This window comes from Dama dama, chromosome 8 (genome assembly GCF_033118175.1).
Source record: "Dama dama isolate Ldn47 chromosome 8, ASM3311817v1, whole genome shotgun sequence".
NCBI classification, from domain to species: Eukaryota; Metazoa; Chordata; class Mammalia; order Artiodactyla; family Cervidae; genus Dama; species Dama dama.
The window spans coordinates 49,723,599-49,739,965 of record NC_083688.1 but is presented as its reverse complement, the minus strand read 5'-3'; the positions used below and the strand labels follow the sequence as shown (position 1 = coordinate 49,739,965).

The window sequence follows — 16,367 nt, the reverse complement described above, 5'->3', positions numbered from 1 at the left end:
TATTGTGAAATACTCAACATAATGTTTTTTTTCCCTAATGTAGGAAATTGTTTAGTTTTATTTTAGTTTTTATAAATGTATTTATTTTGGCTTTGCTGGATCTTCATTGCTGTTCGAGCTTTTCTTAGCCGTGGCGAGGGGGGAGCTACTCTCTGGTTGCGGTGCGGCGGCTTCTCTTGTTGTGGAGCATGGACTCTAGGGCCCTCGGGCTTCAGTCGTTTTGGCTTCTGGTCTCTGGAGCACAGGCTTAATAGTTGTGGTACACAGGCCTAGTTGTTCTGTGGCACGTGGGATCCTTCTGGGCCCAGGACCAGCCCCGCATCTCCTGCCTTGGCAGGCGGACTCAACCATTGAGCCACCAGAGAAACCCTCAGCATAATGTTTTTAAGGTTCATCCATGTTATAGCATGTATCAGAACCTCATCCCTTTTTATTGTTGAGTAATATTCCATGGCATATATACACCACATTTTGTTAATCCATTCATTCATCAATGTATGCTTGCCTATTGTGAATAATGCTCTAATGAATACCGGCATGCATGTATCTGAGTTTCTTCTTGGATGTTGGGCAATGCTGTGACCTAAGGCTTTTGCAGGATTATGTTTTCTTGAGTTTCTCTGAGTTTCAAATGTCAGCACAAATACCAGTGGTTTTCTAATCATTAAATGAGCTACTCTCTATCAGACATTTCTTTTAGTTTACAGATTTGCTTTCTAAGGTGTATGAGAAAGATATATAATTAACAGCACTGATAAGTGAGAAATTATACCTGGGAGTGTGCAATATGTGACATATACCCATTTGGGCACATATGAACTTGTATACCCTTTAACACACAGACTCTCCTTTAATTACATGTGTAAACACTTATCTAATTTGTGTATCAATCTGCTAGTGATTGGTCTTCAGTTATAATGTATTTGGTCTTCCCTGGTGGTTCAGACGGTAAAGAATCTGCCTGCAATGTAAGAGACCTGGGTTTGATCCCTGTGTTGGGATGTCCCCTGGAGAAAGAAATGGGCAACCCACTCCAGTATTCTTGTCTGGAGAGTTCCATTGACAGAGGAGCCTCGCAGGCTACAGTTCATGGGGTCTCAGAGTCAGACGCAGCTGAGCAACTTACACTACAATGTATTTAGCTCACCTGTTAGCATACTGGCAATTGATTTTCACCAAATTTGATTTTATTTGGTTACTTGAGTTTTGACTAATTGACCAAAAGTCACTTGAGATTGTAAATCATCACAGAAATTTTAAAATGTTTATGGCTTCATAGACTCTTTATTCTGTGCTCTTTTTCTTTAATTTATTGATTAAAGTATCTTTTAGATTGGCTCTTTTTGAGATATATTGCCTCTAGATTGGATTATTGACAAACTAAGGAAAAATATATTTGGGAAGGGAGAGTTGTATATTAATATGTAAAACATTCTGCAGGTTTAGAGTTTTCATTATTAGCCTTGGTGTTTCTCTTTTAGTTATTGTATCTTTTGTTCTCTCCTTTTTAAATTATCTTCCCCCCAGTAGTTTGATTGGAGCTAGAGAGCTGCAGTAGTTTTGACAAAGCTTTTTTCATTTAGTTGACCAGTAACTTGATTGCTTCCTTGACTTCATGTATACTTAACGGTCTCTTTTCCCCAACTAGGCTCTCCCACCCACTTGATTTTATTGTTCCAATCTACATGGGGCCCACACAAATAAAGTAACTTAACTTGATCATCATTATGAAGTCGGTCTTTAAACCTTGTTTGACCTTATATTTTTCTTTATACGACACATTATTTTTTGTTTGTTTTTAACCCCAGTTCCCTGTGCCTGGTAGTCCCAACCATAGTTGGGAGAAATTTCCTTATTTTTTGGATCCACTAACTAAGATGTTGCCTTTATAATGAATCTTTCCTTGACCTTGATTCTTTGAGAATTGAATTTCTGTTCCTTTATTGCCCCCAAATCCTTAAAAAGGATGGAAGCCAGTGTATTCAGTCTCTGGCTGTGTTTCAATCTATTTTGACCCTTCAGCTTCCCAGTGTTTATATCGTACTAATTATCTGTTACATATAGGGTAAATCACAGTGCTTCCATTAGTAACAGATGACCTGTTGTTTTATTCAGAACTAATTTAGCTAACGAGAATTAGCTGTAGCATTAAGGTTATTGTTTAGTGTGACTAAAATGTCCAGTGAATAAACACAATTTTATTGATAGTTTAGCATTTAGCAGGTCAATTAAAGTTTTTTCTTATCTATCTTTATTTCTGTCTTTGAAAATTTTAAGTTATCTTGATCAAGAAATGCATTTTTCCTTTATTCATTTATCATAAAACTTGACATAAAATCTTTCAGCAGATTTATAGTCCTGTTAGATTTGATTAGGAAAATATCATTTTAGATTAAACCTTTTCTAAAGTATCACTCTTCAGTGAAATTTTATGTAAGTATTAAACAAAGTTTAAAACATTTCTATTTTGTTTTAGGCCATTAAAAAAAGTAATCTCTCATTTTAAATGAAAATGCCTCACTCCCTGAACCACTGGCATTAATCTGTGATACCGGCTTATGAATAGCCTAGAAAAAGAAATGTGCACAAAATTCCACCTGTTTCTTATAAGTCATGAAAACATTTCTCCTGTGCTCTGATACAGTTAAAACTATATAGTGAATTTTTAAAAGTAGTAAATTATACAGAAAACTAAATTGGGGGAAAGGGAATTTGTAACTGGGTATGGAAGAAAGATGATACCAAGGAAAGCAGGACTGAATTATCTTTTGTAAAAATAATAAATGAAATACAATAAAGCAACCGGTAATAGGCTTTTTTGGTCTTATCTGAGTATATTTCTATTTGGAGCTAATATTTAAGTTTCTTAGACTTTGTATTGGAAAGATTTCCATAGATTATAGTGTGTTGGATACTTAGATTCTTTAATGCTCACAGGAGAGTTTTATAATTAGAGTCTCTAAGTAAACAGTTTTATTGCTGTGACTGTGCCCTTTAACATTAGCAAAATTTTATTTAAATCTAAATAGTGTAAGTGAACCACAGCCTTAAGTCATTTTAAGCCCCTGTTTCTAATAAGGTGGATCACTGAAAATACTATTTATAACTTGGTCTGAGTTTAATTCTTTTTTTAAGTATTCAAGGTAACCACCTTGAATATAATTGTTTTGTTTTTAAGCACAGTAGTGCCAAAATACAAAGTTTCTTAAAAAACAGTCTGGGTATGATAATCAGTCTTCCATGACTCATTTATTTTATGTTTATTCGTTGGAGCTTTTTTGTTTATAATGGCATACTAATATTGATCATGACTTTCTTCCTACAGCGTGGATCTGTGGTATCATTTCTATCACTGTCATCAGCCTGCTTTCCTTGCTAGGCGTGATCTTGGTTCCCATCATTAACCAAGGATGCTTCAAATTCCTTCTTACATTCCTCGTTGCACTAGCTGTAGGAACAATGAGTGGAGACGCCCTTCTTCATCTACTGCCCCATGTAAGAAACCTTTTAAATCTTTTTAAGAAGTAAAAGTATTTCAGCTAAGAGGGTCCTTTATTAGCAAGCTGTAGCATACTAATCTAATATTTCTGTTGTTATATTGCTTATAGGATGAAGTATTCTTTCATTTGTACAGTTTTAAATTAAGTAGTGTTTTTAAAATTGAATTTATTAGATTTTAAAATAGCAAAAACTGATAGTGTCAGTTATATCTTCACTTGTCACAACATATACAAATTGGATTATCACAATGCTCATTTTAACTCTCTTACAATTACATATGTCACTTATACCTCAGTGAAGCTGAAATTTTAAAAATGCTCTATTAACAGTTCTGAAAGTGAATATTTAGTGATCAGTGAGTGTTTTATCTTTGTGGTTTCTCAAGAAAGCCATTAGAAGAAATGTATATGGTAGTTTATAATGATTGTGCACATAGCCAGTGCTCCACAGGCATCTTTATTTGAGCAGGAACAGGCAGACATCTTCAGTTGATGACTTTAGGTGTTTAACCTCTTTACACATGGGGCCATTTATCTTTTCACCTGCTGTGCCACTTGTGTTCTTACATTTGGGAACACTTCTAATGATATGATAAGTCCACACTCCTGGGTTTCTCAGCTGGTGCAGTGGTAAAGAATCCACCTGCCAATGCAGAAGACGCAAGAGACGCTGTTTTGATCACTGGGTAGGGAAGACCCCCTGGAGGAGGAAACGGTAACTCACTCCAGTATTCTTGCCCGAAAAATCCCATGGACAGAAGAGCCTGGTGGGCTGAGTCAGCCATGCCGGAGCACTTGTGCGGGCACATGCACCACACTCTGGTTTCCTTGCTTCTCAACCTTTTAAAAGGCTTATTACCAGTTAAGAGTATTTGAACCAGTATTGCTGTCTTTCCTTCAAATTATGGAAACAACAGAGCTTTTTTCTTTTCTGAATGTAAAATTATAGATTTGAATATTGAAGTTCTCATCTCTTCCCTTCTGGAGTACTTGGGAGACAGTATTTATTTGTGTGTTCGGTACACCTGTTCTTCCCTTCTGCACTCCTGGTTGAGAAGACCCGATCTAGTGTCTGGGACACTGTATGGCATTGCCTTTTAAAAAGTTAATATTAAGACTGTGCATATGCATTTTTTGCTGCTCATTTATTCTATGTGACCTATTTTCCCATTTATTTTAACCCCTTGCCTGCCCTTTGTCCCTGGCCACCAAGTGTAGCAACAGTCTGCTTCAGAACTGGGCCAGCAGTTGAAGTGCAAACAGTGTTTAAGTGCTATTTAACTTATTTATTTTCTTAAGAAGTGTTAATTAAATGAAGCTATTACCTTTTGTAACGGTCTTATCTTCTTTAAGAGGTTTAGAAACCTCTTCTGTTGACCACTTGCAAATAAGGAAAGAATGTAAATAAATGTTACAAGGAGGGAAAATACTGAGGACCAGTTCTCTTTTACATTCTCTAAGATTAATATGATAGAACTTACATGTTTTGCAGTTTTAAAAGAGCTTTGTTTCTGTACACACATTTATTTTTGCTAAAGATTTAAAAAATGTAGAAAATTAAACACGTTTATATTACTTATGCTCATGTTCAACAGTATATGCAGACATAACATCTCATCACTTCTTTGAAATAATTTATAAAAGAAAAATATTATAAAAATTAGCTTAAGAGAAAGTTAGATTATAGGGAGTTAGAAATGGTTACCTGCTGGTAAATTAGTCTATTTTAGTTTTAATGATAATAAGTCTTATATCTGGGTCATATTTACTTCAGTTTACAAAGGACCCATCATTGCCTCTATTACTCCTGGATTGATTCTGTCACTATAGGATGTATTGATATCTTAACCCCGATAGCTGTTTGCAATTTTTGGTCTTTGTTTTATATTCACCATGAAGTGTAGTACTTTCCAGGCCACTGAGTATAACAAAATTGAATGGAAGACTACTTATATTCAAGTGATGTAACAGGGGATTTTTTTTTTTTTTTCTGGAGATTATATTCTCAAAGTAGCATTTTAATTTCTGGTTTAGAAGCTTTTCTTATTCTCATTAATAGTCTCAGGGTGGACATGATCACAGTCATCAACATGCACATGGGCATGGACATTCTCATGGACACGAATCTAAGAAGTTTCTGGAAGAATATGATGCTGTATTGAAAGGACTTGTTGCTCTAGGAGGCATTTACTTATTATTTATCATCGAACATTGCATTAGAATGTTTAAGCACTACAAACAGCAAAGGGTAAGTATTTTTTAATTATTTGTTTTCTGAAAGGTAGAACTCAAAACCTTTATTTTCGGGAAGGCCTTGTGTTTTTTCTTAATCATGGTGTTGGTATGTGTTAAATATCATTGAATAGATGGTCTTCAGAGGAAAAACTGATCTTTGCCAGTTTTTTTTTTGTTATTACATTTGTTTTAGCATTTATAATCAAGATATAGGAGTCCATTTTCAGTTAATTTTGTGTTGCTTCTTATCTAGTTAACTTATATAGTCTGGAAAAATATTGACCAATTTATGCTTACTAAAAATGCAAAAATGTATAAATAGAAGCAAGTCTAATTGGTCTTCATAGGTAATATTTTCAAGTATTAGAAGCTATCATTGACATATCTTTTAATGACAATGTTCTCACACAACAAATTTCTATACCAGAAATGTCTTGCCAGTGGTGTAAGTAAGTACTAGAGGTAAGAAGAATTTAGATTCGGAGGGCTTTGGGGGAAGAAAATATTAATGAAATGAAGGATTTGGTGGTTCATTTAAAGTAACAAAACACTTTGGAGATGGTACCTAGACTATTGATTAAATGCCCTGTTTGTCATGAACTGTCTTTCAGGTCACTTTTAGTAGAATAAGACAAATATCTAAAAGAATTTTTCCCACAAGAAGATAAGATACTGTCATTCACTATGATTTACACACTTCCTGTTCACATCTGTCTCTCAGGCTCTTCTTGAATACATCTCATTAACGTGATTGTGACATTGCTGCTGATTGTTTTCAGTATATTCTGTTTAGGTAAATCCTAGAGGACATTTTTAGAAAGCTTCACAAAGCAACAAGTTAGAAAATTTTTACATTTTCTTAATTAGCTACAAATACTGAAAAAAAAAAATCTTCAAGAACAGTGGGTAGTCACTGTCATCATAATATATACAGTCCACTCTTAGAACTTTAATGCTGTTTTTTTACAGATATATTCTTATTTGTGTATGTATGTGTTTTTGTATATGTCCTCTTGGGACATATGGCTTAGAATAGAACTCTGAACTGGGATTCAGAAAGAGTGATTCTATTTCTTGTCTATCTACAAACTAGCTCTGAAACTTTGATTCATCCATCATGATTTCTTGTCATCTAAATGCATGAGGAAATAAATCCTACTTCTCATCTGTATTTTCATGTCATATTCCAAGTAGTGTATTTAATTTTCATGGCCATCTTTTAGTCAGGGCATTGTATGTAATTGCTTCCAGAGGAGATTTGATCAAGATGGTGCATTCAGGAAGTGTTACCTCAGGAGTGGTCAAAGGACCTGGGAAGGATCAACTTAGAGAAAAGTAAAAGAGATCTAACAGCATTTGGCTTGTGAAAGGTCATGTGGATAGCTGAAGAATTGACAATGGTGGGAGGGATGCCAAGGTAAGATTGACTGGAAGGAAATGAATCAGAGATTACTGCAGGATATTTAGAGGAGAGGTGAAGAGGTCTTGAGTCATGGCATGGGGAAGAGAATGTGATTAAGAGAATTATTTAAATGAGAGAATCAAGAAGTTGATTAGATAAACAATTTAAAGTCCATCTCTGTAAATAACAAATTTAGAACACAATACAAATTGCAGGGTTATAAAAAAGTTTTGGAATTACTGTGAGGCTCTAATTGTTTTCAATTGTGTGTTCTAACACTGATGCAAAGAAACAGGAAAACAATAGAATGGGAAAGACTAGAGATCTCTTCAAGAAAATTAGAGACATCAAGGGAACATTTCATGCAAAGATGGGCACAATAAAGGACAGAGATGGTATGGACCTAACAGAAGCAGAAGATATTAAGAAGAGGTAGCAAGAATATACAGAAGAACTATACAAAAGAGATCTTAATGACTCAGATAATGACGATGGTGCAATCACTTACCTAGAGCCAGACATCCTGGAATGTGAAATCAACTGGACCTTAGGAAGTATCACTAGGAACAAAGCTAGTGCGGGTGATGGAATTCCAGCTGAGCTATTTCAAATCTTAAAAGATGATGCTGTGAAAGTGCTGCACTCAATATGCCAGCAACTTTGGAAAACTCAGCAGTGGCCACAGGACTGGAAAAGGTCGATTTTCATTCCAATTCCAAAGAAAAGCAATGCCAAAGAATGTTCAAACTAGTGCACAACTGCACTCATCTCACATATTAGCAAAGTAATGCCCCAAATTCTCCAAGCTAGTACGTGAACCATGAACTTCCAGAGGTTCAAGCTGGATTTAGAAAAGGCAGAGAAACCAGAGATAAAATTGCCAACGTCCATTGGATCATAGAAAAAGCAAGAGAATTCCAGAAAAACATCTGTTTCATTGACTATGCTAAAACCTGTGACTCTGTGGATCACAGCAAACTGTGGAAAATTCTTCAAGAGATGGGAATTCCAGACCACCTTACCTGCCTCCTGAGAAACCTGTATGCAGGTCAAGAAGCAACAGTTAGAACTGGACATGGAACAACACACTGGTTCCAAATAGGAAAAGGAGTACGTCAAGGCTGTATATTGTCACCCTGCTTATTTAACTTATATGCAGAGTACATCATGTGAAATGCTGGGCTGGATGAAGCACAAGCTGGAGTCAAGATTGCTGGGAGAAATAACAAATAACCTCATATATGCAGATGATACCACTCTGATGGCAAAAAGCAAAGAGGAACTAAAGAACCTCTTGATGAAAGTGAAAGAGGAGAGTGAAAAAGCTGGCTTAAAACTCAACATTCAAAAAATCAAGATCGTGGCATCCAGTTCCATCACTTCATGGCAAATAGATGGAGAAACAATGAAAACAATGACAGACTTTATTTTCTTAGGCTCCAAAATCACTGCAGATGGTGATTGCAGCCATGAAATTAAAAGACGCTTTTTCCTTGGAAGAAAATCTATGACCAACCTAGACAGCATATTACAAAGCAGGGATATTACTTTGCCAACAGAGGTACATCTAGTCAAAGCTATGTTTTTTTTTTTTCAGTAGTCATGTATGGATGTGAGAATTGGATTATAAAGGAAGCTGAGCACCAAAGAATTGATGGTTTTGACCTGTGGTATTGGCGAAGACTCTTGAGAGTCCCTCGGACTTCAAGGAGATTGAACCAGTCAGTCCTCAAGGAAATCAGCCCGGAATATTCATTGGAAGGACTGATGCTGAAGCTGACACTTCAGTACATTGGCCACCTGATCTGAAGAGCCAAGTCATTAGAAAAGATCCTGATGCTGGGAAAGATTGAAGGCAGGCAGACAAGACAATGACAGAGGATGAGGTGGTTGGATGGCATCACAGATTCAATGGACGTGAGTTTGAGCAAGCTCTGGGAGATGATGGACAGAGAAGTCTGGTGTGCTGCAGTCCATGGGGTCACAAAGAGACGGACATACTGAGTGACTGAGCAACAACAATGCTGAAGCAGCAAATATATATTTGATGGGTACTAAATATTAGAGACTGTATGGTTTACAGATAAATATAAAATGTAGTCCTTTAAGAGTTCAGAGTAAATAAATTTTTTATAATTTAATCTTGAACTCGTTTTGAACCTAGACTTACTGACAAAATTAAATAAATTTTTATAAAGCAAACTGATGCATGAGAATAGAATTGTCAAAGCCTGGCAATTTTTTGTAAATTTGAAATTGTGGGAAGTTAAAATCTGAAAAATATACCATTCTCTATGTGGCATTCTAAATGTAATAGTAAGGCTTTCTTCAAGTATACCAAAGAAAATAGTCTAGGTAGATAAATCAGTTCACCTCCTTTATGATAAATAGGACAATAAGTAACCTAAGATGAAAAAGTATATAGTGTTTTTTTGAAGAAAGGTAATTAGTGATACTTGAGTAGAACAGACATTTGTTGTTCTGTGTAGACAAATCAACTATTGGAAGGAAGCTTTCAGAACACAAGTTAAGTAACATACCAGATGCTGACTGGTTTCAGCAAGTTGGGGCTTTGAGGGTAGTCACTTGGCAAGATTTTAGGAAAATCGACAGTCAGAAACAGAGCAGTTAAATTCCCAGCTGGTGTTTTACTTTCTGTATCTGTCTCATTGGCTTTTGTACTGTTGTTGTCTCCTCCTTCCTTTTTTTTCTTCATCTCATGTTAAAACTGCTGTTTCTTTTCTTCTCTTTAGGGTGTCTCCATATTACTTTCTTTTGAACATTTTCTGTTTCCTCAGTTTCTATTATCTATTGCTATGAAGCAAAACAACCCCAAGCCCCCAAAATAGGCAGGATTCAGTGGGACAGTTATTTTGCTCCACATGGTGTCAGCTTGAGTGACTCACTCAAACTCTGCTGGTCTGGGTTGACTAGGGCAGTTCTGGGCTGGAAAGGTCTCAGAATGCCTCAGTCTGTTTCTGCATCTTGGTACTCCTCCACATGGCCTCTCTTCAGAGTCTAGACTGAGCTTCTTCATAGCATAGTGGGCAGATTCCCTGAGGAAAAAGCAAAAAGTGCCAGGCTTATCGCAGACTAGGCCGGAACCAGCACAGAATCACTTCTGTTGGATTCTATTTGGTCAAAGCAAGTCAAAAGACCTGCAAAAATTTAGGGACAAGGAATTCAGTTCAGTTCAGTTGCTCAGTCGTGTCTGACTCTTTGTGACTCCATGAACCACAAGACGCCAGGCCTCCCTGTCCATCACCAACTCCCGGAACTTACCCAAACTCATGTCCATCGAGTCGGTGATGCCATCCAACCATCTCATCCTCTGCCGTCCCCTTCTCCTCCGGCCCTCAATCCTTCCCAGCATCAGGGTTCTCCAATGAGTCAGCTCTCTGCATCAGGTGGCCAAAGTATTGGAGTTTCAGCTTCAGCATCAGTCCTTTCAATGAACACCCAGGACTGATCTTTAGGTTGGACTGATTGGATCTCCTTGCAGTCCAAGGGACTCTCAAGATTCTTCTCCAACACCACAGTTCAAAAGCATCAGTTCTTCGGCACTCAGCTTTCTTTATAGTCCAATTGTCACATCCATACATGACCACTGGAAAAACTATAGCCTTGACTAGACGGACCTTTGTTGCTTTTTAATATGCTGTCTAGGTTGGTCATAACTTTCCTTCCAAGGAGTACGCGTCTTTTTATTTCATGGCTGCAGTCACCATCTGCAGTGATTCTGGAGCCCAAAAAAGTAAAGTCAGCCACTGTTTCCCCATCTATCTGCCATGAAGTGATGGGACCGGATGCCATGATCTTAGTTTCCTGAATAGATTCCACCATAAGATGCCTTATGGATGGAAAAGAATAGTTATACAGGGAGAAAAGAAATTGATAGTGACCATCTTTGGAGACTCTACTGCACGTTCAGCTAGCCATAACAAATCTACTTATTGCAGCAGTTAGAAGACTTAAACATCTGAAACGTAGTCCACAGCCTATTAGCAAAACCAACAAGGATTTACTTTCATTCTGTTATAAGATACTTATTTGCTTTTTTCAAAGTGAACATTGATTAAAGTATAAATTTAAGTCAGAAGAGTTGTTAGTGATAGACTGATGAGAAGAAGCCAGACTATTAAGAGATAATGTAGGAAAATTCAAAACTAAACAATGAAATATAACAGACTTTATTAGTAGAGAACAGATTAAATGAGAAAGGAAAGTTGTCTTTATTATAAAGCTGTTAAGTCAGTAATTAATTGGTCATTTTCATATATCACCTCATTTAATCCTTGGGAGAATCTCATTTTCGTTTTATAGATAAATATTTTTAGGGTTAATAAACTTGTCCAAGTGTCATAAATGTAAACTGTAGATTTAGGATTTTAATTCAAGTTTGTCTCTATTACTTTCACATATAGGGGTAAGTGACATTGTGATAAATACAGAAAGAAATTCAAAGGAATAACCTTTTATTTTTTAAAATTTCCCATTCCTACACAGTATTAAATGAGAGCAATATTACATCTATCGCACACATTTTGTTTGGGTTGCATATAATAATACAGTACTCTTTACCCTATTCTTACCTTGGAAATACATGAATTGGACCATTTAGTTGAATATTTGAAAAAAACATGCAAATTTAGTTGGAGTTTTCATCTGGTTAGACCTTTTGATTAATTTCTAAAAGTTTTTTCTCCTTTTCTAAATATTTTATAAAATTGGCACCATTTATTCCCATAGATGTTAACAGTGAATACTGTTGCTAATTGTGACTGCAGATTTAATGCTAATACCAGATTTTTCTTTTTTTTTTTTTTTTTTCAGGGAAAACAGAAATGGTTTATGAAGCAGAATACAGAAGAATCGGCTATTGGAAGAAAGCTTTCAGATCATAAGTTAAATAATACACCAGATGCTGACTGGCTTCAGCTCAAGCCTCTTGCCGGTAGACAACAGTTCTGACTAAAGAGAAACCTTTAAAATATAAAAATTGAAATTTTGTGTCTAAACTGTACCTGTGTTGTTTGAAATTTCTTGTCTTTGTGGCTTCTCTAATATTAGTTTCTTTTATTTCTTTATGTGTCTCAAATGATTTTGTTCATGTCTGATTATTTTCAGCCTTATTTATTACACTGGGATATAGGGCCAATTAATTATGTTACCAGGCAAGGAAAATATTGCACTTTTTACTTTACAGGAAAAAAAAATGAAACAAAACATCTTTAAATTAGAGTTTTATTTTTTGGTAATGCCCTCCATATATGATTGTTTTCATGTGAGAAAAGGAGAGAAGGCCTTTGTACTTAAAGGAGAGTGATCTTCTACATAAAAATCTCTGCTCATCCATTCATCTATTGTGTTTTGTGAATGTTGTAATGAGATAACTTAAAATTTTCAGGAAAACCTAATATTTAACTCTAATTTTTCCCTTTTGTGAACTTATGTTTTCCCCTGAATATTACTAATGATTTTCTGTAGAAGAGGCAGCCTAGATATTAACTGTAGACTCTGCCCCAATATACATTTTGTGAAGCAAATCTTTGTCATATAATAGCTTTTGTAAACTAGGTGAGAAGCCAACTTTCATTTAAAAAAAATGTGACAGATGTTATCACTTAAGGGTTTTTAAACTTCATTTTCATAACAATCTAGAAATGTTCAGATATATAAAGCACCTCGAGGATGCAAGTGATTTAAATTTTCTTTGTTTTCTTAAATGATAAGAGAAAGTTAGAGTGGGTAAACTTTAAGGTTCCTTTGTTCTCTGAAAAATTATGGGTTTATTTTGTTACCATGGGAATTCTACAGTAACTTTCCACTCTTTTATTTTCAACTGTTGGTGATGTGCTCCTTAAGCGTCACAATGTCTTCATGAGTGCCAGTTTCTCTCCTCTCTTTGCCTGCTCTTGATTTCAGTTCCCTTCATTTACTTCATCTGGTTCATCTTTTAGACTCTCAAAATCCCAGTTTATGTGTATGCATATTTACTTATTTGTTTTATTTGTTTTTTTAATATCCATTTAGGAATTGTAAAAGACATTCACCTAGTACAAATGTTCATTACACTGCTATTTTGTCTGGGTTTAAATTAAGTAAATATGCATTCATGTACTTGTTGATAAAGCATATCCTTTGCCATTATAAATATAGGAACTGATGACTCAGTTGTTTCTGAAGATCGACTAAATGAAACTGAACTGACTGATTTAGAAGGCCAGCAAGAGTCCCCTCCTAAAAATTACCTTCGTATAGAAGAGGAGAAAATCATGGACCATTCTCACAGTGATGGAACGCATGCCATCCATGAGCGTGACCTCCGTGCTGCTGCACAGAACCACCATGACGAGAGCAGCACCGTGCTGAGGGAGCACGGCCATCAGTGGCACCACAGACATTCTCATCATTCACATGGGCCCTGCCATTCTGGGGCAGATCTGAAGGAGACAGGCATAGCTAACATCGCCTGGATGGTAATCATGGGAGATGGCATCCACAATTTCAGTGACGGGTTAGCAATTGGTAAGTAGGCTTAAAACCTGGGTTATAATTTGTTTTTCCTTAAGACCATTTTATGTTTTCCACTGTTTTAGTACTAATCTTGGAGCTTAACAAGTATACTACTATATATTAGTCCTGTCATTTGGCTTTTCCAAAGGCGATGGTAGTGTTTTTGGTAAGTTTACTTGGGGGCATAAAGGTATAATTTCAGTGGGTTTTTCTTTGAACATGTAAACAAATGTCTGCATTATACTTCTTTAGTAACTTGATTTCTTATTGAAGGGATAGTTACCATATTGAAAAAGCTACCTTAACTTATTTTCAAATACATTTATACATTTCCAAATGAGAACAAATGAATTTGAATCTTGGGTTTAAAAATTTTTTTATACTAAAAAAGTGAAGAAAAATTTTATAATGGTAAAAATCCATTCTATCAAATTCAAACATATATCAGAATCTTATTAATATAAACTGATGTTACCAGTTTAGGAGAACATTAAATGTGATCAATGCATAATTTTCTTTTGAGATCCAGACTGTTAAATACTTATTCAGAAGTAGGCTTTGGTTTCTTTCAGGAAACGCTATATTTTTGAAGCTACAGTGGCTGTCATTGTTAAAGAGTAAAGAATTTTACAAGTAGTATCAAACGCATTTATACCTCTGATTTCAGTATTCAGGACCATCCGACAAATAATAATTTATACCATTCATGCTCTATACCTAGAAAAGTTTGGATATGGATATTTTTAAATATTTAAATATCTATAAATATTAGTTTGCAAGAACAAGTGCAGTTACAGACTTACATGACTTAAAATTGAGGTCAGAGATTGAAGCAGTAAAGCTGTTACTACTCTGAAGCTGTCAGTGAATTAGAAGATTACACAAATAGAGAATTTAATTCATAGGGAATATTCATTTCATTGAGTAGCTTTCTCTGGTTGTCACATGCCTTTTGCACTTCACTCTCTTGTGTGTTCAAAAACTACAGTGTCTGAGATTAGTGAGTCACTCATACATTATGAGATTAGGTAAAAGAGAATGCATCTGCCATTATGAATGAAAATAGAAAAAGAGAATATCAGTAAATGTCACTTGGATTTTTTCCACCCACCCCCCCCAACCTCAGGAGCAGCTTTCAGTGCTGGATTGACGGGAGGAATCAGTACGTCTATAGCTGTCTTCTGTCATGAACTGCCACATGAATTAGGTAACATGATCTTAAAATTTATCAGATTTCATCAAATGTAAGAGTTATATAAACGCATCTAAATTTTAGAGATGTTAAAACATAAAAAATGGCTGATGGCAAGTATTCAGTGTCATCGTTCTCTTATTTACTGAAATTTTTGTTAATGTGTTTCCAAAAGTGTGTATTGTTTTTTATGTATTTTTATTTTATGTAAACAATATTAAGTTATAGCCCACTCTGTTTCTTAACTTATTTACTAATCAGTATATTTTTAACTCCATGAATTAATTTAATATGTTGTTTCTGCCTAGTACTTGAAGGTGCATATTTACCACATTTTTACATACTTAGCACCCAGTAATTGGACTTACCATATATCCTTTAAATTCCTGCTACCACAGATAATGGTGCATTAAACATCTGTAGACTTGATGCTGAGAGACACTTGTGAGAACATCTTATGGGGTATATACCTGGGAACAGAACTGATGGATCCTAAGATATGCATGCCTGAGAGTATCATATCACTATCGAGAGTGATCAAATTAGTGTCCTCTCTAGCAGTAACAACAGAATTCCTTTGTTTCCACATCCCTGGTAACACTTAGCATTAACTCTCTAACTTTTGTCAATTTATAAGGTATACAGTGGTGTTCCTTTATTGTATTAATAGGCATTTATTGATACAGCAGTTGTTTTTTTTAATTTCTCTTGTGTTTTGGTTTCCTCCTATAAATTGAAAAATGGAAGAAAAAATATGAACATACATTCACATAGAAAATGTCTGAGGGATATGAAGGTGACATAAATTTGAAAGAAAAAAACACTGCATCTCTTGAGTATCCAAGGAATTTCTTTACGTGCCCTTTCTTGTGACTGAAATGTCTATCATTTTGACAATGTTTATCTTGATTGGTAGTACACTGATTGGCTCACTTTAAGTAGAATTAACTTATATAATTTTCTTAATTACTAACTGCTCACATAAAGTTAAAAAATCTCTTACTGCTTACTTGGTACTGATTCTTTAGGACTTTGTTCCTTACAGTTTTATTTACCTTGTCAACCATGGGCATATAATCATATATCTTGTTTATGCCCCGTAATCCTTCATCCAGACCCTTCATTATCTCTTCCTTGGGCAGTTTCCGCAGGGAGTACTTACAGTTCTGGTTTCATTCTGTTCAGTGTATCTTACATACCTATTGTCTTGACATATGCCCATGTTACTATGTGACTACATGTGACTTGCTTATTTAATCAAAATCTTTCAGTCCCCTTCCTTTGCATATAAAGTAAAAGCTGAGAGTCATTAATGTTCCTTTCAGTGACCTTCACATCTGGCTTCTACCTACCTTTTCAGCCTCACTCACTGAATTGCTCTTGCTTGTTTTCGACTTCACCCAAACACAGCTCACCAAACCTGCACTCTGGGTGCCTGGCCTGTTTCTTTGCTTCTTCCCTCCCAATTGGCTTGTCCTGCTAGCTCTGTCCCTAGTGTAGCATGTTAAGTCTTTCTTCCTCT

General features: G+C 35.6%; 1 protein-coding gene across 7 annotated transcripts in view; it reads left to right on the top strand.

Moving 5' to 3' along the window:
* The window catches only part of SLC39A10 (solute carrier family 39 member 10), a 147,273-nt gene that overhangs the window by 116,040 nt on the left and 14,866 nt on the right, over positions 1-16,367 (top strand). For all 7 annotated transcript variants that reach the window (XM_061149106.1, XM_061149105.1, XM_061149109.1 and 4 more), the window contains 5 exons: positions 3,326-3,495; positions 5,560-5,748; positions 11,971-12,091; positions 13,297-13,665; positions 14,780-14,860. In XM_061149106.1, the coding sequence (XP_061005089.1) occupies positions 3,326-3,495; positions 5,560-5,748; positions 11,971-12,091; positions 13,297-13,665; positions 14,780-14,860 (930 nt within the window). The remainder of the gene's footprint in view (positions 1-3,325; positions 3,496-5,559; positions 5,749-11,970; positions 12,092-13,296; positions 13,666-14,779; positions 14,861-16,367) is intronic.